The following is a 22,790-nucleotide window of genomic DNA, read 5'->3' as shown; positions in this document are numbered from 1 at the left end:
CCGGTCAGGTGACACGTAAATAATCAGGGTTGGACACAGTCTGTAATATGCCGGTCTGGTGACATGTAAATAATCAGGGTTGGACACAGTCTGTAATAGGCTGGTCAGGTGACACGTAAATAATCAGGGTTGGACACAGTCTGTAATATGCCGGTCAGATGACACGTAAATAATCAGGGTTGGACACAGTCTGTAATATGCCGGTCTGGTGACATGTAAATAATCAGGGTTGGACACAGTCTGTAATATGCCGGTCTGGTGACATGTAAATAATCAGGGTTGGACACAGTCTGTAATATGCCGGTCAGGTGACATGTAAATAATCAGGGTTGGACACAGTCTGTAATATGCGGTTCTGGTGACACGTAAATAATCAGGGTTGGACACAGTCTGTAATATGCCGGTCAGGTGACATGTAAATAATCAGGGTTGAACAGTCTGTAATATGCCGGTCAGGTGACATGTAAATAATCAGGGTTGGACACAGTCTGTAATATGCCGGTCAGGTGACATGTAAATAATCAGGGTTGAACAGTCTGTAATATGCCGGTCAGGTGACATGTAAATAATCAGGGTTGGACACAGTCTGTAATATGCCGGTCAGGTGACATGTAAATAATCAGGGTTGGACACAGTCTGCAATATGCCGGTCAGGTGACATGTAAATAATCAGGGTTGGACACAGTCTGTAATATGAGGTTCTGGTGACACGTAAATAATCAGGGTTGGACACAGTCTGTTATATGCCGGTCAGGTGACATGTAAATAATCAGGGTTGGACACAGTCTGTAATATGCCGGTCAGGTGACATGTAAATAATCAGGGTTGGACACAGTCTGTAATATGCTGGTCAGGTGACATGTAAATAATCAGGGTTGGACACAGTCTGTAATATGCGGGTCAGGTGACACGTAAATAATCAGGGTTGAACACAGTCTGTAATATGCCGGTCAGGTGACATTTAAATAATCAGGGTTGGACACAGTCTGTAATATGCCGGTCAGGTGACATTTAAATAATCAGGGTTGGACACAGTCTGTAATATGCCGGTCTGGTGACATGTATATAATCAGGGTTGGACACAGTCTGTAATATGCCGGTCAGGTGACACATAAAAATGATCAGGTTTGGACACAGTCTGTAATATGCCGGTCTGGTGACATGTAAATAATCAAGGTTGGACACAGTCTGTAATATGCCGGTCAGGTGACATGTAAATAATCAGGGTTGGACACAGTCTGTAATATGCGGTTCTGGTGACATGTAAATAATCCGGGTTGGACAGTCTGTAATATGCCGGTCAGGTGACATGTAAATAATCAGGGTTGGACACAGTCTGTAATATGCCGGTCAGGTGACACGTAAATAATCAGGGTTGGACACAGTCTGTAATATGCCGGTCTGGTGACATGTAAATAATCAGGGTTGGACACAGTCTGTAATATGCTGGTCAGGTGACACGTAAATAATCAGGGTTGGACACAGTCTGTAATATGCCGGTCAGATGACACGTAAATAATCAGGGTTGGACACAGTCTGTAATATGCCGGTCTGGTGACATGTAAATAATCAGGGTTGGACACAGTCTGTAATATGCCGGTCTGGTGACATGTAAATAATCAGGGTTGGACACAGTCTGTAATATGCCGGTCAGGTGACACGTAAATAATCAGGGTTGGACACAGTCTGTAATATGCCGGTCAGATGACACGTAAATAATCAGGGTTGGACACAGTCTGTAATATGCGGGTCTGGTGACATGTAAATAATCAGGGTTGGACACAGTCTGTAATATGCCGGTCAGGTGACATGTAAATAATCAGGGTTGGACACAGTCTGTAATATGCAGGTCAGGTGACATGTAAATAATCAGGGTTGGACTCTATTCGTGGATGGAGGTGGGCCCTTTGGGACACATATTCTAAGGGTTCGGGCAATTAGAAAGTCGAGAATAACATAGGAATATGTTTGTATACTGTGACAGATATCAAGTCAACAGTAGATCACAGTGTAAGGGTTGAGGACTCTCACCCATGGCGAAGCCGTCGTCCGTGAAGGCCGCCATGTCCTTGTTCTTCCTGTTCATCTTCTCCTTGCAGCTGATGGAGTGCTCCACAAAGTTCACAGTCTGACAACACAAGACGAGATCTAGACAGAAACTCAATTGAGAACTGATGGGGTTACAAAAATCAAAACAATAATCTTCATTCTAAGAGTACTACCTCCATTACATCATTGCCATAATCCTGGATTTTGGCTGTAGTCACACTAAAACTAAACTTTCAGATTTTCAACAGAAGTCGTCTTCACTGTCAGCTATACATAATTAGTTGTATCCCTAATAGCACTTTGGACGATAACTCTTCCATGTGCAAAGGCAGGATCCTCACCTTTTTCAAGGGTGTGCTAGATTTAACATCTCCATCGTAAGTTCTCCCACTCTACCACTTGGTTTTAATTTTGTAGTCACACTATTTCTTGTTGTTAAGTTGTTATTATTATTTATTCTCCTAGAACTCACCAGTGGGGGCAGAATCACGAAGAAGTTCCTCAGATGCATGTTCTTTGTGTTCCGGAACTCTGGAGCAAACACGTCCACCAGCATCTGTTGGAAACAGTCAGGATGTGAAGGCAAGGCTTGACTACAATGGTTTACACAAACATTATGAAGGGCAGAAAGAAAAAATCAACAGGAATTTTCACCAAATTCGAAGAAACAAAAATGGTGTAATTAGCAGTAAAGAATGTGTCACTTCTGATATAACGACAACTTACAGTAAACATCTATATGTGGTGGGAACATGCAGAATGCTGATACAAGTGACAAGTGACAAGTGACAAGATGATGATCATCAGGTTACCAAGATGAGTTTATTGGATTCATCAACCCATCTGTTTAGAAATAACTGAGTTCCTAAAAATCATACATGCTCCAGTGCAAATATCACTTTTCATGCACCAGTGCATTGTTTACATCATTTCGACATCATTGTTGACACCGTCCAACCTTATTATGATGTCATAGCGGAAGATTCTTGTGTTGACGTCATTCGAATATTGTGGTTCTCTTAGTTGGCTGTCATGATCAGTGCCTATCTAAGGGGTCCTCAAAAGGCTTAAGAATTAATGGGTAATAAAGACATTATTATATTCACACATGTGTCATTGTGATTTTTATGAAAAACTCTGGTAAAAATTCATGTATTACCCTCGCTCTCGCTCTGGAAAAACAAGAATTCTCACACTTGTTTTATAACGTCTCACACTTGTTTTATGACGTCTCACACTTGTTTTATGACGTCTCACACTTGTTTTATAACGTCTCACACTTGTTTTATGACGTCTCACACTTGTTTTATGACGTCTCACACTTGTTTTAAGACGTCTCACACTTGTTTTATAACGTCTCACACGTGTTTTATAACGTCTCACGCGTGTTTTATAACGTCTCACACGTGTTTTATAACGTCTCACACGTGTTTTATAACGTCAGTGTGACACAGATGCTCGTATAATAATCTCAACACAGGAATGCTAACAAGTAAGTGTGAGACACTGACCTTGAAGTACTCAGTTCCTTCAGCAAAGTTCTTGGCAAGGTTCCCAATCACATTGTCCAAGTTCCTGAAAGTGTTGAATGCAAGAATAATATGAAATATACGACGCATCGGACATTTTTCCATGGTCTGGAGAGTGAGAGAATGTTGTCCATGACACTATTCCAGGTGTATCTGGTTGTAAATAGTCTAGTCTGGACCTGGCAGGGTTGCGGTTGCTTGTAGTTTGAAGTCCCTATCCTCAATTGGCGTGCAATAACTTCCCCGTTATTCTTCGTGTTTCCCACTAACATGATGTTGGCATGCTCTTCCTCATCTCTATACACCATCATACACCTGCCTTGCATGTACATAGTGTCTACACCCTATATACACCATCATACACCTGCCTTGCATGTACATACAGTGTCAATACCCTGTATACACCAGCATACACCTGCCTTGCATGTACATACAGTGTCTATACCCTGTATACACCATCATACACTTGCCTTGCATGTACATACAGTATCTATACCCTGTATACACCATCATACACCTGCCTTGCATGTACATACAGTGTCTATACCCTGTATACACCAGCATACACCTGCCTTACATGTACATACAGTGTCTATACCCTGTATACACAAGCATACACCTGCCTTGCATGTACATACAGTATCTATACCCTGTATACACCATCATACACCTGCCTTGCATGTACATACAGTGTCTATACCCTGTATACACCATCATACACCTGCCTTGCATGTACATACAGTGTCTATACCCTATATACACCATCATACACCTGCCTTGCATGTACATACAGTGTCTATACATACACCATCATACACCTGCCTTGCATGTACATAGTGTCTATACCCTGTATAAACCATCATACACCTGCCTTGCATGTACATACAGTGTCTATACCCTGTATACACCATCATACACCTGCCTTGCATGTACATACAGTGTCTATACCCTATATACACCATCATACACCTGCCCTGCATGTACATACAGTGTCTATACGCTATATACACCATCATACACTTGCCTTGCATGTACATACAGTGTCTATACCCTGTATACACCATCATACACCTGCCTTGCATGTACATACAGTGTCTATACCCTATATACACCATCATACACCTGCCCTGCATGTACATACAGTGTCTATACCCTGTATACACCATCATACACTTGCCTTGCTTGTACATACAGTGTCTATACCCTATATACACCATCATACACTTGCCTTGCATGTACATACAGTGTCTATACCCTATATACACCATCATACACCTGCCTTGTATGTACATACAGTGTCTATACCCTATATACACCATCATACACCTGCCTTGCATGTACATACAGTGTCTATACCCTATATACACCATCATACACCTGCCTTGCATGTACATACAGTCTCTATCCCTCATCACACAGATAGGTCAGTGGACATTCAGTTTCTATCCCCCATCACACAGATAGGTCAATCGGCATTCAGTCTCCTCTATCCCTCATCACACAGATAGGTCAGTGGGCATTCAGTCTCTATCCCTCATCACACAGATAGGTCAGTGGGCATTCAGTCTCCTCTATCCCTCATCACACAGATAGGTCAGTGGGCATTCAGTCTCCTCTATCCCTCATCACACAGATAGGTCAGTTGGCATTCAGTCTCCTCTATCCCTCATCACACAGATAGGTCAGTGGGCATTCAGTCTCTATCCCTCATCACACTGATAGGTCAGTGGGCATTCAGACTCCTCTATCCCCCATCACACAGATAGGTCAGTGGGCATTCAGTCTCCTCTGTTCCTCATCACACAGATAGGTCAGTTGGCATTCAGTCTCCTCTATCCCTCATCACACAGATAGGTCAGTTGGCATTCAGTCTCCTCTATCCCTCATCACACAGATAGGTCAGTGGGCATTCAGTCTCCTCTATCCCCCATCACACAGATAGGTCAGTGGGCATTCAGTCTCCTCTGTTCCTCATCACACAGATAGGTCAGTTGGCATTCAGTCTCCTCTATCCCTCATCACACAGATAGGTCAGTGGGCATTCAGTCTCCCTTATCCCCCATCACACAGATAGGTCAGTGGGCATTCAGTCTCCTCTATCCCTCATCACACAGATAGGTCAATGGGCATTCAGTCTCTATCCCTCATCACACAGATAGGTCAGTGGGCATTCAGTCTCCTCTATCCCTCATATATACACCATCATACACCTGCCTTGCATGTACATACAGTGTCTATACCCTATATACACCATCATACACCTGCCTTGCATGTACATACAGTGTCTATACCCTGTATACACCATCATACATCTGCCTTGCATGTACATACAGTGTCTATACCCTGTATACACCATCATACACTTCCCTTGCATGTACATACAGTGTCTATACCCTATATACACTATCATACACTTGCCTTGCATGTACATACAGTGTCTATACCCTGTATACACCATCATACACCTGCCTTGCATGTACATACAGTGTCTATACCCTGTATACACCATCATACACCTGCCTTGCATGTACATAGTGTCTATACCCTGTATACACCATCATACACCTGCCTTGCATGTACATAGTGTCTATACCCTGTATACACCATCATACACCTGCCTTGCATGTACATACAGTGTCTATACCATATATACACCATCATACACTTGCCTTGCATGTACATACAGTGTCTATACCCTATATACACCATCATACACTTGCCTTGCTTGTACATACAGTGTCTATACCCTGTATACACCATGATACACCTGCCTTGCATGTAGATAGTGTCTATACCCTGTATACACCATCATACACCTGCCTTGCATGTACATTCAGTGTCTATACCCTGTATACACCATCATACACTTGCCTTGCATGTACATACAGTGTCTATACCCTGTATACACCAGCATACACCTGCCTTGCATGTACACAGTGTCTATACCCTGTATACACCATCATACACCTGCCTTGCATGTACATACATTGTCTATACCCTGTATACACCAGCATACACTTGCCTTGCATGTACATAGTGTCTATACCCTGTATACACCATCATACACCTGCCTTGCATGTACATACAGTGTCTATACCCTGTATACACCATCATATACCTGCCTTGCATGTATATAGTGTCTATACCCTGTATACACCATTATACACCTGCTTTGCATGTACATACAGTGTCTATACCCTATATACACCATCATACACCTGCCTTGCATTTACATACAGTGTCTATACCCTATATACACCATCATACATCTGCCTTGCTTGTACATACAGTGTCTATACCCTGTATACACTATCATACACCTGCCTTGCATGTACATACAGTGTCTATACCCTGTATGCACCATCATACACCTGCCTTGCATGTACATAGTGTCTATACCCTATATACACCATCATACACTTGCCTTGCATGTACATACAGTGTCTATACCCTATATACACCATCATACACCTGCCTTGCATGTACATAGTGTCTATACCCTGTATACACCATCATACACCTGCCTTGCATGTACATACAGTGTCTATACCCTATATACACCATCATACACCTGCCTTGCATGTACATACAGTCTCTATCCCCCATCACACAGATAGGTCAGTTGGCATTCAGTCTCCTCTATCCCTCATCACACAGATAGGTCAGTGGGCATTCAGTCTCTATCCCTCATCACACAGATAGGTCAGTGGGCGTTCAGTCTCCTCTATCCCTCATCACACAGATAGGTCAGTTGGCATTCAGTCTCCTCTATCCCTCATCACACAGATAGGTCAGTGGGCATTCAGTCTCTATCCCTCATCACACAGATAGGTCAGTGGGCGTTCAGTCTCCTCTATCCCTCATCACACAGATAGGTCAGTTGGCATTCAGTCTCCTCTATCCCTCATCACACAGATAGGTCAGTGGGCATTCAGTCTCTATCCCTCATCACACTGATAGGTCAGTGGGCATTCAGTCTCCTCTATCCCCCATCACACAGATAGGTCAGTGGGCATTAAGTCTCCTCTATCCCTCATCACACAGATAGGTCAGTTGGCATTCAGTCTCCTCTATCCCTCATCACACAGATAGGTCAGTTGGCATTCAGTCTCCTCTATCCCTCATCACACAGATAGGTCAGTGGGCATTCAGTCTCTATCCCTCATCACACAGATAGGTCAGTGGGCATTCAGTCTCCTCTATCCCCAATCACACAGATAGGTCAGTGGGCATTCAGTCTCCTCTGTTCCTCATCACACAGATAGGTCAGTTGGCATTCAGTCTCCTCTATCCCTCATCACACAGATAGGTCAGTGGGCATTCAGTCTCCCTTATCCCCCATCACACAGATAGGTCAGTGGGCATTCAGTCTCCTCTATCCCTCATCACACAGATAGGTCAGTGGGCATTCAGTCTCTATCCCTCATCACACAGATAGGTCAGTGGGCATTCAGTCTCCTCTATCCCTCATATATACACCATCATACACCTGCCTTGCATGTACATACAGTGTCTATACCCTATATACACCATCATACACTTGCCTTGCATGTACATACAGTGTCTATACCCTGTATACACCATCATACACCTGCCTTGCATGTACATACAGTGTCTATACCCTGTATACACCATCATACACTTCCCTTGCATGTACATACAGTGTCTATACCCTATATACACCATCATACACTTGCCTTTCATGTACATACAGTGTCTATACCCTATATACACCATCATACACCTGCCTTGCATGTACATACAGTGTCTATACCCTGTATACACCATCATACACCTGCCTTGCATGTACATAGTGTCTATACCCTGTATACACCATCATACACCTGCCTTGCATGTACATAGTGTCTATACCCTGTATACACCATCATACACCTGCCTTGCATGTACATAGTGTCTATACCCTGTATACACCATCATACACCTGCCTTGCATGTACATACAGTGTCTATACCCTATATACACCATCATACACCTGCCTTGCATGTAGATAGTGTCTATACTCTGTATACACCATCATACACCTGCCTTGCATGTACATACAGTGTCTATACCCTATATACACCATCATACACCTGCCTTGCATGTACATACAGTGTCTATACCATATATACACCATCATACACTTGCCTTGCATGTACATACAGTGTCTATACCATATATACACCATCATACACTTGCCTTGCATGTACATACAGTGTCTATACCCTGTATATACCATCATACACCTGCCTTGCATGTACATACAGTGTCTATACCCTATATACACCATCATACACCTGCCTTGCATGTACATACAGTGTCTATACCCTATATAAACCATCATACACTTGCCTTGCATGTACATACAGTGCCTATACCCAGTATACACCATCATACACCTGCCTTGCATGTACATACAGTGTCTATACCCTGTATACACCATCATACACTTCCCTTGTTTGTACATACAGAGTCTATACCCTATATAAACCATCATACAGTTGCCTTGCATGTACATACAGTGTCTATACCCTATATAAACCATCATACACTTGCCTTGCTTGTACATACAGTGTCTATACCCTATATAAACCATCATACAGTTGCCTTGCATGTACATACAGTGTCTATACCCTGTATACACCATCATACACCTGCTTTGCATGTACATACAGTGTCTATACCCTGTATACACCATCATACATCTGCCTTGCATGTACATACAGTGTCTATACCCTGTATACACCATCATACACCTGCTTTGCATGTACATACAGTGTCTATACCCTATATAAACCATCATACACTTGCCTTGCTTGTACATACAGTGTCTATACCCTGTATACACCATCATACACCTGCCTTGCATGTACATACAGTGTCTATACCCTATATACACCATCATACATCTGCCTTGCATGTACATACAGTGTCTATACCCTGTATACACCATCATACACCTGCTTTGCATGTACATAGTGTCTATACCCTGTATACACCATCATACACCTGCCTTGCATGTACACTATATACACAAACTCTCCATCAGACTGACATGTACACGCAACATACACCATGAAACATACACCATCAAACATAAACCATGAAACATATAACATCAAATGTAACTCACTTGGCTGCTGCCTGGCACTCAGCAGACAGGCCTTCCTCCTTACACAGCTCCTCGAAGTTGACGATGTCCTCGATGTCAGGGATGAACCTGATGGCGTTGCTGCAGCAATGCAGGCCCCCAGAACGGATCATCCTGATGTAGCCCATAGCATTGCCTGAAAAAACACACACTGTCAGTGCTAGGAATAGTGTACCGAGAGGACTGAATGCCCACTGACCTATCTGTGTGATGGGGGATAGAGGAGACTGAATGCCCACTGACCTATCTGTGTGATGAGGGATAGAGACTGAATGCCCATTGACCTATCTGTGTGATGGGGGATAGAGGAGACTTAATGCATATTGACCTATCTGTGTGATGAGGGATAGAGACTGAATGCCCACTGACCTATATATGTGATGAGGGATAGAGGAGACTGAATGCCCACTGACCTATCTGTGTGATGAGGAACAGAGGAGACTGAATGCCCACTGACCTATCTGTGTGATGAGGGATAGAGCAGACTGAATGCCCACTGACCTATCTGTGTGATGAGGGATAGAGGAGACTTAATGCCCACTGACCTTTCTGTGTGATGGGGGATAGAAACTGAATGCCCACTGACCTATCTGTGTGATGAGGGATAGAGACTGAATGCCCACTGACCTATCTGTGTGATGAGGGATAGATGAGACTGAATGCCAACTGACCTATCTGTGTGATGAGGGATAGAGGAGACTGAATGCCCACTGACCTATCTGTATAATGAGGGATAGAGGAGACTGAATGCCCACTGACCTATCTGTGTGATGAGGGATAGAGACTGAATGCCCACTGACCTATCTGTGTGATGAGGGATAGAGACTGAATGCCCATTGACCTATCTGTGTGATGAGGGATAGATGAGACTGAATGCCCACTGACCTATCTGTGTGATGAGGGATAGAGACTGAATGCCCACTGACCTATCTGTGTGATCAGGGATAGAGACTGAATGCCCACTGACCTATCTGTCTGATGGGGGATAGAGGAGACTGAATGCCCACTGACCTATCTGTGTGATGAGGAACAGAGACTGAATGCCCACTGACCTATCTGTGTGATGGGGGATAGAGACTGAATGCCCACTGACCTATCTCTGTGATGAGGGATAGAGACTAAATGCCCACTGACCTATCTGTGTGATGAGGAACAGAGACTGAATGCCCACTGACCTATCTGTGTGATGGGGGATAGAGACTGAATGCCCACTGACCTATCTGTGTGATGGGGGATAGAGGAGACTGAACGCCCACTGACCTATCTGTGTGATAAGGAACAGAGGAGACTGAATGCCCACTGACCTATCTGTGTGATGGGGGATAGAGACTGAATGCCCACTGACCTATCTGTGTGATGGGGAATAGAGACTGAATGCCAACTGACCTATCTGTGTGATGGGGGATAGAGACTGAATGCCCACTGACCTATCTGTGTGATGGGGGATAGAGGAGACTGAACGCCCACTGAACTATCTGTGTGATGAGGAACAGAGGAAACTGAATGCCCACTGACCTATCTGTGTGATGAGGGATAGAGGAGACTGAATGCCCACTGACCTATCTGTGTGATGAGGAACAGAGGAGACTGAATGCCCACTGACCTATCTGTGTGATGAGGGATAGAGACTGAATGCCCACTGACCTATCTGTGTGATGAGGAACAGAGGAGACTGAATGCCCACTGACCTATCTGTGTGATGAGGAACAGAGGAGACTGAATGCCCACTGACCTATCTGTGTGATGAGGAACAGAGACTGAATGCCCACTGACCTATCTGTGTGATGAGGAACAGAGGAGACTGAATGCCCACTGACCTATCTGTGTGATGAGGGATAGAGACTAAATGCCCACTGACCTATCTGTGTGATGAGGAACAGAGACTGAATGCCAACTGACCTATCTGTGTGATGGGGGATAGAGACTGAATGCCCACTGACCTATCTGTGTGATGAGGGATAGAGGAGACTGAATGCCCACTGACCTATCTGTGTGATGGGGGATAGAGGAGACTGAACGCTAACTGACCTATCTGTGTGATGAGGAACAGAGGAGACTGAATGCCCACTGACCTATCTGTGTGAAGAGGGATAGAGGAGACTGAATGCTCACTGACCTATCTGTGTGATGAGGAACAGAGGAGACTGAATGCCCACTGACCTATCTGTGTGATGGGGGATAGAGGAAACTAAATGCCCACTGACCTATCTGTGTGATGAGGGATAGAGGAGACTGAATGCTCACTGACCTATCTGTGTGATGAAGGATAGAGACTGAATACCCACTGACCTATCTGTGTGATGAGGGATAGAGGAGACTGAATGCCCACTGACCTATCTGTGTGATGAGGGATAGAGGACACTGAATGCCAACTGACCTATCTGTGTGATGGGGGATAGAGACTGAATGCCCACTGACCTATCTGTGTGATGAGGGATAGAGACTGAATGCCCACTGACCTATCTGTGTGATGAGGAACAGAGACTGAATGCCCACTGACCTATCTGTGTGATGAGGGATAGAGACTGAATGCCCACTGACCTATCTGTGTGATGAGGGATAGAGACTGAATGCCCACTGACCTATCTGTGTGATGAGGGATAGATGAGACTGAATGCCCACTGACCTATCTGTGTGATGAGGGATAGAGACTGAATGCCCACTGACCTATCTGTGTGATCAGGGATAGAGACTGAATGCCCACTGACCTATCTGTCTGATGGGGGATAGAGGAGACTGAATGCCCACTGACCTATCTGTGTGATGAGGAACAGAGACTGAATGCCCACTGACCTATCTGTGTGATGGGGGATAGAGACTGAATGCCCACTGACCTATCTCTGTGATGAGGGATAGAGACTAAATGCCAACTGACCTATCTGTGTGATGAGGAACAGAGACTGAATGCCCACTGACCTATCTGTGTGATGGGGGATAGAGACTGAATGCCCACTGACCTATCTGTGTGATGGGGGATAGAGGAGACTGAACGCCCACTGACCTATCTGTGTGATGAGGAACAGAGGAGACTGAATGCCCACTGACCTATCTGTGTGATGGGGGATAGAGACTGAATGCCCACTGACCTATCTGTGTGATGGGGGATAGAGACTGAATGCCAACTGACCTATCTGTGTGATGGGGGATAGAGACTGAATGCCCACTGAACTATCTGTGTGATGGGGGATAGAGGAGACTGAACGCCCACTGACCTATCTGTGTGATGAGGAACAGAGGAGACTGAATGCCCACTGACCTATATGTGTGATGAGGGATAGAGGAGACTGAATGCTCACTGACCTATCTGTGTGATGAGGAACAGAGGAGACTGAATGCCCACTGACCTATCTGTGTGATGAGGGATAGAGACTGAATGCCCACTGACCTATCTGTGTGATGAGGAACAGAGACTGAATGCCCACTGACCTATCTGTGTGATGAGGAACAGAGGAGACTGAATGCCCACTGACCTATCTGTGTGATGAGGGATAGAGACTAAATGCCCACTGACCTATCTGTGTGATGGGGAATAGAGACTGAATGCCCACTGACCTATCTGTGTGATGAGGGATAGAGGAGACTGAACGCCAACTGACCTATCTGTGTGATGAGGAACAGAGGAGACTGAATGCCCACTGACCTATCTGTGTGAAGAGGGATAGAGGAGACTGAATGCTCACTGACCTATCTGTGTGATGAGGAACAGAGGAGACTGAATGCCCACTGACCTATCTGTGTGATGGGGGATAGAGGAAACTAAATGCCCACTGACCTATCTGTGTGATGAGGGATAGAGGAGACTGAATGCTCACTGACCTATCTGTGTGATGAGGGATAGAGACTGAATGCCCACTGACCTATCTGTGTGATGAGGAACAGAGACTGAATGCCCACTGACCTATCTGTGTGATGAGGGATAGAGACTGAATACCCACTGACCTATCTGTGTGATGAGGAACAGAGACTGAATGCCCACTGACCTATCTGTGTGATGGGGGATAGAGGAGACTGAATGCCCACTGACCTATCTGTGTGATGAGGGATAGAGACTGAATGCCCACTGACCTATCTGTGTGATGAGGAACAGAGGAGATTGAATGCCCACTGACCTATCTGTGTGATGGGGGATAGAGACTGAATGCCCACTGACCTATCTGTGTGATGAGGGATAGAGACTGAATGCCCACTGACCTATCTCTGTGTGATGGGGGATAGAGGAGACTGAATGCCCACTGACCTATCTGTGTGATGAGGGATAGAGGAGACTGAATGCCCACTGACCTATCTGTGTGATGAGGAACAGAGGAGACTGAATGCCCACTGACCTATCTGTGTGATGAGGGATAGAGACTGAATGCCCACTGACCTATCTGTGTGATGGGGGATAGAGACTGAATGCCCACTGACCTATCTGTGTGATGAGGAACAGAGGAGACTGAATGCCCACTGACCTATCTGTGTGATGAGGGAAAGAGACTGAATGCCCACTGACCTATCTGTGTGATGAGGAACAGAGGAGACTGAATGCCCACTGACCTATCTGTGTGATGAGGGAAAGAGACTGAATGCCCACTGACCTATCTGTGTGATGGGGGATAGAGACTGAATGCCCACTGACCTATCTGTGTGATGAGGGATAGAGACTGAATGCCCACTGACCTATCTCTGTGTGATGGGGGATAGAGGAGACTGAATGCCCACTGACCTATCTGTGTGATGAGGGATAGAGGAGACTGAATGCCCACTGACCTATCTGTGTGATGAGGAACAGAGGAGACTGAATGCCCACTGACCTATCTGTGTGATGAGGGATAGAGACTGAATGCCCACTGACCTATCTGTGTGATGAGGGATAGAGGAGACTGAATGCCCACTGACCTATCTGTGTGATGAGGAACAGAGGAGACTGAATGCCAACTTACCTATCTGTGTGATGGGGGATAGAGCAGACTGAATGCCCACTGACCTATCTGTGTGATAGGGGAGAGAGACTGAATGCCCAGTGACCTATCTGTGTGATGGGGGATAGAGGAGACTGAATGCCCACTGACCTATCTGTGTGATGGGGGATAGAGACTGAATGCCCACTGACCTATCTGTGTGATGGGGGATAGAGGAGACTGAATGCCCACTGACCTATCTGTGTGATGAGGGATAGAGGAGACTGAATGCCCACTGACCTATATGTGTGATGAGGAACAGAGGAGACTGAATTCCCACTGACCTATCTGTGTGATGAGGGAAAGAGACTGAATGCCCACTGACCTATCTGTGTGATGGGGGATAGAGACTGAATGCCCACTGACCTATCTGTGTGATGAGGGATAGAGACTGAATGCCCACTGACCTATCTGTGTGATGAGGGATAGATGAGACTGAATCCCCACTGACCTATCTGTGTGATGAGGGATAGGGACTGAATGCCCACTGACCTATCTGTGTGATGGGGGATAGAGGAGACTGAATGCCCACTGACCTATCTGTGTGATGAGGAACAGAGACTGAATGCCCACTGACCTATCTCTGTGTGATGGGGGATAGAGGAGACTGAATGCCCACTGATCTATCTGTGTGATGAGGGATAGAGACTGAATGCCCACTGACCTATCTGTGTGATGGGGGATAGAGGAGACTGAATGCCCACTGACCTATCTGTGTGATGAGGAACAGAGACTGAATGCCCACTGACCTATCTCTGTGTGATGGGGGATAGAGGAGACTGAATGCCCACTGACCTATCTGTGTGATGAGGGATAGAGACTGAATGCCCACTGACCTATCTGTGTGATGGGGGAAAGAGGAGACTGAATGCCCACTGACCTATCTGTGTGATGAGGAACAGAGACTGAATGCCCACTGACCTATCTCTGTGTGATGGGGGATAGAGGAGACTGAATGCCCACTGACCTATCTGTGTGATGGGGGATAAGGGAGACTGAATGCCCACTGACCTATCTGTGTGATGGGGGATAGAGACTGAATGCCCACTGACCTATCTGTGTGATGAGGGATAGAGGAGACTGAATGCCCACTGACCAATCTGTGTGTTGGGGGATAGAGGAGACTGAATGCCCACTGACCTATCTGTGTGATGGGGGATAGAGGAGACTGAATGCCCACTGACCTATCTGTGTGATGAGGGATAGAGACTGAATGCCCACTGACCTATCTGTGTGATGGGTGATAGAGGAGACTGAATGCCCACTGACCTATCCGTGTGATGAGGAACAGAGACTGAATGCCCACTGACCTATCTCTGTGTGATGGGGGATAGAGGAGACTGAATGCCCACTGACCTATCTGTGTGATGAGGAACAGAGACTGAATGCCCACTGACCTATCTTTGTGTGATGGGGGATAGAGGAGACTGAATGCCCACTGACCTATCTGTGTGATGGGGGATAGAGGAGACTGAATGCCCACTGACCTATCTGTGTGATGAGGGATAGAGGAGACTGAATGCCCACTGACCTATCTGTGTGATGGGGGATAGAGGAGACTGAATGCCCACTGACCTATCTGTGTGATGAGGGATAGAGGAGACTGAATGCCCACTGACCTATCTGTGTGATGAGGGATAGAGGAGACTGAATGCCCACTGACATATCTGTGTGATGAGGGATAGAGGAGACTGAATGCCCACTGACCTATCTGTGTGATGAGGGAAAGAGACTGAATGCCCACTGACCTATCTGTGTGATGAGGAACAGAGACTGAATGCCCACTGACCTATCTGTGTGATGAGGGATAGAGACTGAATGCCCACTGACCTATCTGTGTGATGAGGAACAGAGACTGAATGCCCACTGACCTATCTGTGTGATGAGGGATAGAGACTGAATGCCCACTGACCTATCTGTGTGATGAGGAACAGAGACTGAATGCCCACTGACCTATCTGTGTGATGGGGGATAGAGGAGACTGAATGCCCACTGACCTATCTGTGTGATGAGGGATAGAGACTGAATGCCCACTGACCTATCTGTGTGATGAGGAACAGAGGAGATTGAATGCCCACTGACCTATCTGTGTGATGGGGGATAGAGACTGAATGCCCACTGACCTATCTGTGTGATGAGGGATAGAGACTGAATGCCCACTGACCTATCTCTGTGTGATGGGGGATAGAGGAGACTGAATGCCCACTGACCTATCTGTGTGATGAGGGATAGAGGAGACTGAATGCCCACTGACCTATCTGTGTGATGAGGAACAGAGGAGACTGAATGCCCACTGACCTATCTGTGTGATGAGGGATAGAGACTGAATGCCCACTGACCTATCTGTGTGATGGGGGATAGAGACTGAATGCCCACTGACCTATCTGTGTGATGAGGAACAGAGGAGACTGAATGCCCACTGACCTATCTGTGTGATGAGGGAAAGAGACTGAATGCCCACTGACCTATCTGTGTGATGAGGAACAGAGGAGACTGAATGCCCACTGACCTATCTGTGTGATGAGGGAAAGAGACTGAATGCCCACTGACCTATCTGTGTGATGGGGGATAGAGACTGAATGCCCACTGACCTATCTGTGTGATGAGGGATAGAGACTGAATGCCCACTGACCTATCTCTGTGTGATGGGGGATAGAGGAGACTGAATGCCCACTGACCTATCTGTGTGATGAGGGATAGAGGAGACTGAATGCCCACTGACCTATCTGTGTGATGAGGAACAGAGGAGACTGAATGCCCACTGACCTATCTGTGTGATGAGGGATAGAGACTGAATGCCCACTGACCTATCTGTGTGATGAGGGATAGAGGAGACTGAATGCCCACTGACCTATCTGTGTGATGAGGAACAGAGGAGACTGAATGCCAACTTACCTATCTGTGTGATGGGGGATAGAGCAGACTGAATGCCCACTGACCTATCTGTGTGATAGGGGAGAGAGACTGAATGCCCAGTGACCTATCTGTGTGATGGGGGATAGAGGAGACTGAATGCCCACTGACCTATCTGTGTGATGGGGGATAGAGACTGAATGCCCACTGACCTATCTGTGTGATGGGGGATAGAGGAGACTGAATGCCCACTGACCTATCTGTGTGATGAGGGGTAGAGGAGACTGAATGCCCACTGACCTATCTGTGTGATGAGGAACAGAGGAGACTGAATTCCCACTGACCTATCTGTGTGATGAGGGAAAGAGACTGAATGCCCACTGACCTATCTGTGTGATGGGGGATAGAGACTGAATGCCCACTGACCTATCTGTGTGATGAGGGATAGAGACTGAATGCCCACTGACCTATCTGTGTGATGGGGGATAGAGGAGACTGAATGCCCACTGACCTATCTGTGTGATGAGGGATAGAGGAGACTGAATGCCCACTGACCTATCTGTGTGATGAGGGATAGAGGAGACTGAATGCCCACTGACATATCTGTGTGATGAGGGATAGAGGAGACTGAATGCCCACTGACCTATCTGTGTGATGAGGGAAAGAGACTGAATGCCCACTGACCTATCTGTGTGATGAGGAACAGAGACTGAATGCCCACTGACCTATCTGTGTGATGAGGGATAGAGACTGAATGCCCACTGACCTATCTGTGTGATGAGGAACAGAGACTGAATGCCCACTGACCTATCTGTGTGATGGGGGATAGAGGAGACTGAATGCCCACTGACCTATCTGTGTGATGAGGGATAGAGACTGAATGCCCACTGACCTATCTGTGTGATGAGGAACAGAGGAGATTGAATGCCCACTGACCTATCTGTGTGATGGGGGATAGAGACTGAATGCCCACTGACCTATCTGTGTGATGAGGGATAGAGACTGAATGCCCACTGACCTATCTCTGTGTGATGGGGGATAGAGGAGACTGAATGCCCACTGACCTATCTGTGTGATGAGGGATAGAGGAGACTGAATGCCCACTGACCTATCTGTGTGATGAGGAACAGAGGAGACTGAATGCCCACTGACCTATCTGTGTGATGAGGGATAGAGACTGAATGCCCACTGACCTATCTGTGTGATGGGGGATAGAGACTGAATGCCCACTGACCTATCTGTGTGATGAGGAACAGAGGAGACTGAATGCCCACTGACCTATCTGTGTGATGAGGGAAAGAGACTGAATGCCCACTGACCTATCTGTGTGATGAGGAACAGAGGAGACTGAATGCCCACTGACCTATCTGTGTGATGAGGGAAAGAGACTGAATGCCCACTGACCTATCTGTGTGATGGGGGATAGAGACTGAATGCCCACTGACCTATCTGTGTGATGAGGGATAGAGACTGAATGCCCACTGACCTATCTCTGTGTGATGGGGGATAGAGGAGACTGAATGCCCACTGACCTATCTGTGTGATGAGGGATAGAGGAGACTGAATGCCCACTGACCTATCTGTGTGATGAGGAACAGAGGAGACTGAATGCCCACTGACCTATCTGTGTGATGAGGGATAGAGACTGAATGCCCACTGACCTATCTGTGTGATGAGGGATAGAGGAGACTGAATGCCCACTGACCTATCTGTGTGATGAGGAACAGAGGAGACTGAATGCCAACTTACCTATCTGTGTGATGGGGGATAGAGCAGACTGAATGCCCACTGACCTATCTGTGTGATAGGGGAGAGAGACTGAATGCCCAGTGACCTATCTGTGTGATGGGGGATAGAGGAGACTGAATGCCCACTGACCTATCTGTGTGATGGGGGATAGAGACTGAATGCCCACTGACCTATCTGTGTGATGGGGGATAGAGGAGACTGAATGCCCACTGACCTATCTGTGTGATGAGGGATAGAGGAGACTGAATGCCCACTGACCTATATGTGTGATGAGGAACAGAGGAGACTGAATTCCCACTGACCTATCTGTGTGATGAGGGAAAGAGACTGAATGCCCACTGACCTATCTGTGTGATGGGGGATAGAGACTGAATGCCCACTGACCTATCTGTGTGATGAGGGATAGAGACTGAATGCCCACTGACCTATCTGTGTGATGAGGGATAGATGAGACTGAATCCCCACTGACCTATCTGTGTGATGAGGGATAGGGACTGAATGCCCACTGACCTATCTGTGTGATGGGGGATAGAGGAGACTGAATGCCCACTGACCTATCTGTGTGATGAGGAACAGAGACTGAATGCCCACTGACCTATCTCTGTGTGATGGGGGATAGAGGAGACTGAATGCCCACTGACCTATCTGTGTGATGAGGGATAGAGACTGAATGCCCACTGACCTATCTGTGTGATGGGGGATAGAGGAGACTGAATGCCCACTGACCTATCTGTGTGATGAGGAACAGAGACTGAATGCCCACTGACCTATCTCTGTGTGATGGGGGATAGAGGAGACTGAATGCCCACTGACCTATCTGTGTGATGAGGGATAGAGACTGAATGCCCACTGACCTATCTGTGTGATGGGGGAAAGAGGAGACTGAATGCCCACTGACCTATCTGTGTGATGAGGAACAGAGACTGAATGCCCACTGACCTATCTCTGTGTGATGGGGGATAGAGGAGACTGAATGCCCACTGACCTATCTGTGTGATGGGGGATAAGGGAGACTGAATGCCCACTGACCTATCTGTGTGATGGGGGATAGAGACTGAATGCCCACTGACCTATCTGTGTGATGAGGGATAGAGGAGACTGAATGCCCACAGACCAATCTGTGTGTTGGGGGATAGAGGAGACTGAATGCCCACTGACCTATCTGTGTGATGGGGGATAGAGGAGACTGAATGCCCACTGACCTATCTGTGTGATGAGGGATAGAGACTGAATGCCCACTGACCTATCTGTGTGATGGGTGATAGAGGAGACTGAATGCCCACTGACCTATCCGTGTGATGAGGAACAGAGACTGAATGCCCACTGACCTATCTCTGTGTGATGGGGGATAGAGGAGACTGAATGCCCACTGACCTATCTGTGTGATGAGGAACAGAGACTGAATGCCCACTGACCTATCTTTGTGTGATGGGGGATAGAGGAGACTGAATGCCCACTGACCTATCTGTGTGATGGGGGATAGAGGAGACTGAATGCCAACTGACCTATCTGTGTGATGAGGGATAGAGGAGACTGAATGCCCACTGACCTATCTGTGTGATGGGGGATAGAGGAGACTGAATGCCCACTGACCTATCTGTGTGATGAGGGATAGAGGAGACTGAATGCCCACTGACCTATCTGTGTGATGAGGGATAGAGGAGAATGAATGCCCACTGACATATCTGTGTGATGAGGGATAGAGGAGACTGAATGCCCACTGACCTATCTGTGTGATGAGGGAAAGAGACTGAATGCCCACTGACCTATCTGTGTGATGAGGAACAGAGACTGAATGCCCACTGACCTATCTGTGTGATGAGGGATAGAGACTGAATGCCCACTGACCTATCTGTGTGATGAGGAACAGAGACTGAATGCCCACTGACCTATCTGTGTGATGGGGGATAGAGGAGACTGAATGCCCACTGACCTATCTGTGTGATGAGGGATAGAGACTGAATGCCCACTGACCTATCTGTGTGATGAGGAACAGAGGAGATTGAATGCCCACTGACCTATCTGTGTGATGGTGGATAGAGACTGAATGCCCACTGACCTATCTGTGTGATGAGGGATAGAGACTGAATGCCCACTGACCTATCTCTGTGTGATGGGGGATAGAGGAGACTGAATGCCCACTGACCTATCTGTGTGATGAGGGATAGAGGAGACTGAATGCCCACTGACCTATCTGTGTGATGAGGAACAGAGGAGACTGAATGCCCACTGACTTATCTGTGTGATGAGGGATAGAGACTGAATGCCCACTGACCTATCTGTGTGATGGGGGATAGAGACTGAATGCCCACTGACCTATCTGTGTGATGAGGAACAGAGGAGACTGAATGCCCACTGACCTATCTGTGTGATGAGGGAAAGAGACTGAATGCCCACTGACCTATCTGTGTGATGAGGAACAGAGGAGACTGAATGCCCACTGACCTATCTGTGTGATGAGGGAAAGAGACTGAATGCCCACTGACCTATCTGTGTGATGGGGGATAGAGACTGAATGCCCACTGACCTATCTGTGTGATGAGGGATAGAGACTGAATGCCCACTGACCTATCTCTGTGTGATGGGGGATAGAGGAGACTGAATGCCCACTGACCTATCTGTGTGATGAGGGATAGAGGAGACTGAATGCCCACTGACCTATCTGTGTGATGAGGAACAGAGGAGACTGAATGCCCACTGACCTATCTGTGTGATGAGGGATAGAGACTGAATGCCCACTGACCTATCTGTGTGATGGGGGATAGAGACTGAATGCCCACTGACCTATCTGTGTGATGAGGAACAGAGGAGACTGAATGCCCACTGACCTATCTGTGTGATGAGGGAAAGAGACTGAATGCCCACTGACCTATCTGTGTGATGAGGAACAGAGGAGACTGAATGCCCACTGACCTATCTGTGTGATGAGGGAAAGAGACTGAATGCCCACTGACCTATCTGTGTGATGGGGGATAGAGACTGAATGCCCACTGACCTATCTGTGTGATGAGGGATAGAGACTGAATGCCCACTGACCTATCTCTGTGTGATGGGGGATAGAGGAGACTGAATGCCCACTGACCTATCTGTGTGATGAGGGATAGAGGAGACTGAATGCCCACTGACCTATCTGTGTGATGAGGAACAGAGGACACTGAATGCCCACTGACCTATCTGTGTGATGAGGGATAGAGACTGAATGCCCACTGACCTATCTGTGTGATGAGGGATAGAGGAGACTGAATGCCCACTGACCTATCTGTGTGATGAGGAACAGAGGAGACTGAATGCCAACTTACCTATCTGTGTGATGGGGGATAGAGCAGACTGAATGCCCACTGACCTATCTGTGTGATAGGGGAGAGAGACTGAATGCCCAGTGACCTATCTGTGTGATGGGGGATAGAGACTGAATGCCCACTGACCTATCTGTGTGATGGGGGATAGAGGAGACTGAATGCCCACTGACCTATCTGTGTGATGAGGGGTAGAGGAGACTGAATGCCCACTGACCTATCT

At 46.8% G+C, this 22,790-nt stretch overlaps 1 protein-coding gene across 5 annotated transcripts in view; it reads right to left on the bottom strand.

Moving 5' to 3' along the window:
* The window catches only part of LOC124128477 (WASH complex subunit 4-like), a 158,583-nt gene that overhangs the window by 27,432 nt on the left and 108,361 nt on the right, over positions 1-22,790 (bottom strand). For all 5 annotated transcript variants that reach the window (XR_007221664.1, XM_048397149.1, XM_048397150.1 and 2 more), the window contains 4 exons: positions 9,712-9,865; positions 3,561-3,624; positions 2,522-2,605; positions 2,032-2,128 (listed from right to left, as the gene is read on the bottom strand). Coding sequence is in view for 4 of the 5 variants with exons in the window: in XM_048397149.1 (XP_048253106.1) it covers positions 2,032-2,128; positions 2,522-2,605; positions 3,561-3,624; positions 9,712-9,865 (399 nt within the window). In the remaining variant the exon portion in view is untranslated. The remainder of the gene's footprint in view (positions 1-2,031; positions 2,129-2,521; positions 2,606-3,560; positions 3,625-9,711; positions 9,866-22,790) is intronic.

Source organism: Haliotis rufescens, unplaced genomic scaffold, assembly GCF_023055435.1.
Source record: "Haliotis rufescens isolate VD_foot unplaced genomic scaffold, xgHalRufe1.0.p SCAF_16, whole genome shotgun sequence".
Classification (NCBI taxonomy): domain Eukaryota; kingdom Metazoa; phylum Mollusca; class Gastropoda; order Lepetellida; family Haliotidae; genus Haliotis; species Haliotis rufescens.
The sequence above is the reverse complement of the archived record's forward strand: the minus strand, read 5'-3'. Positions and strand labels throughout refer to the sequence as shown.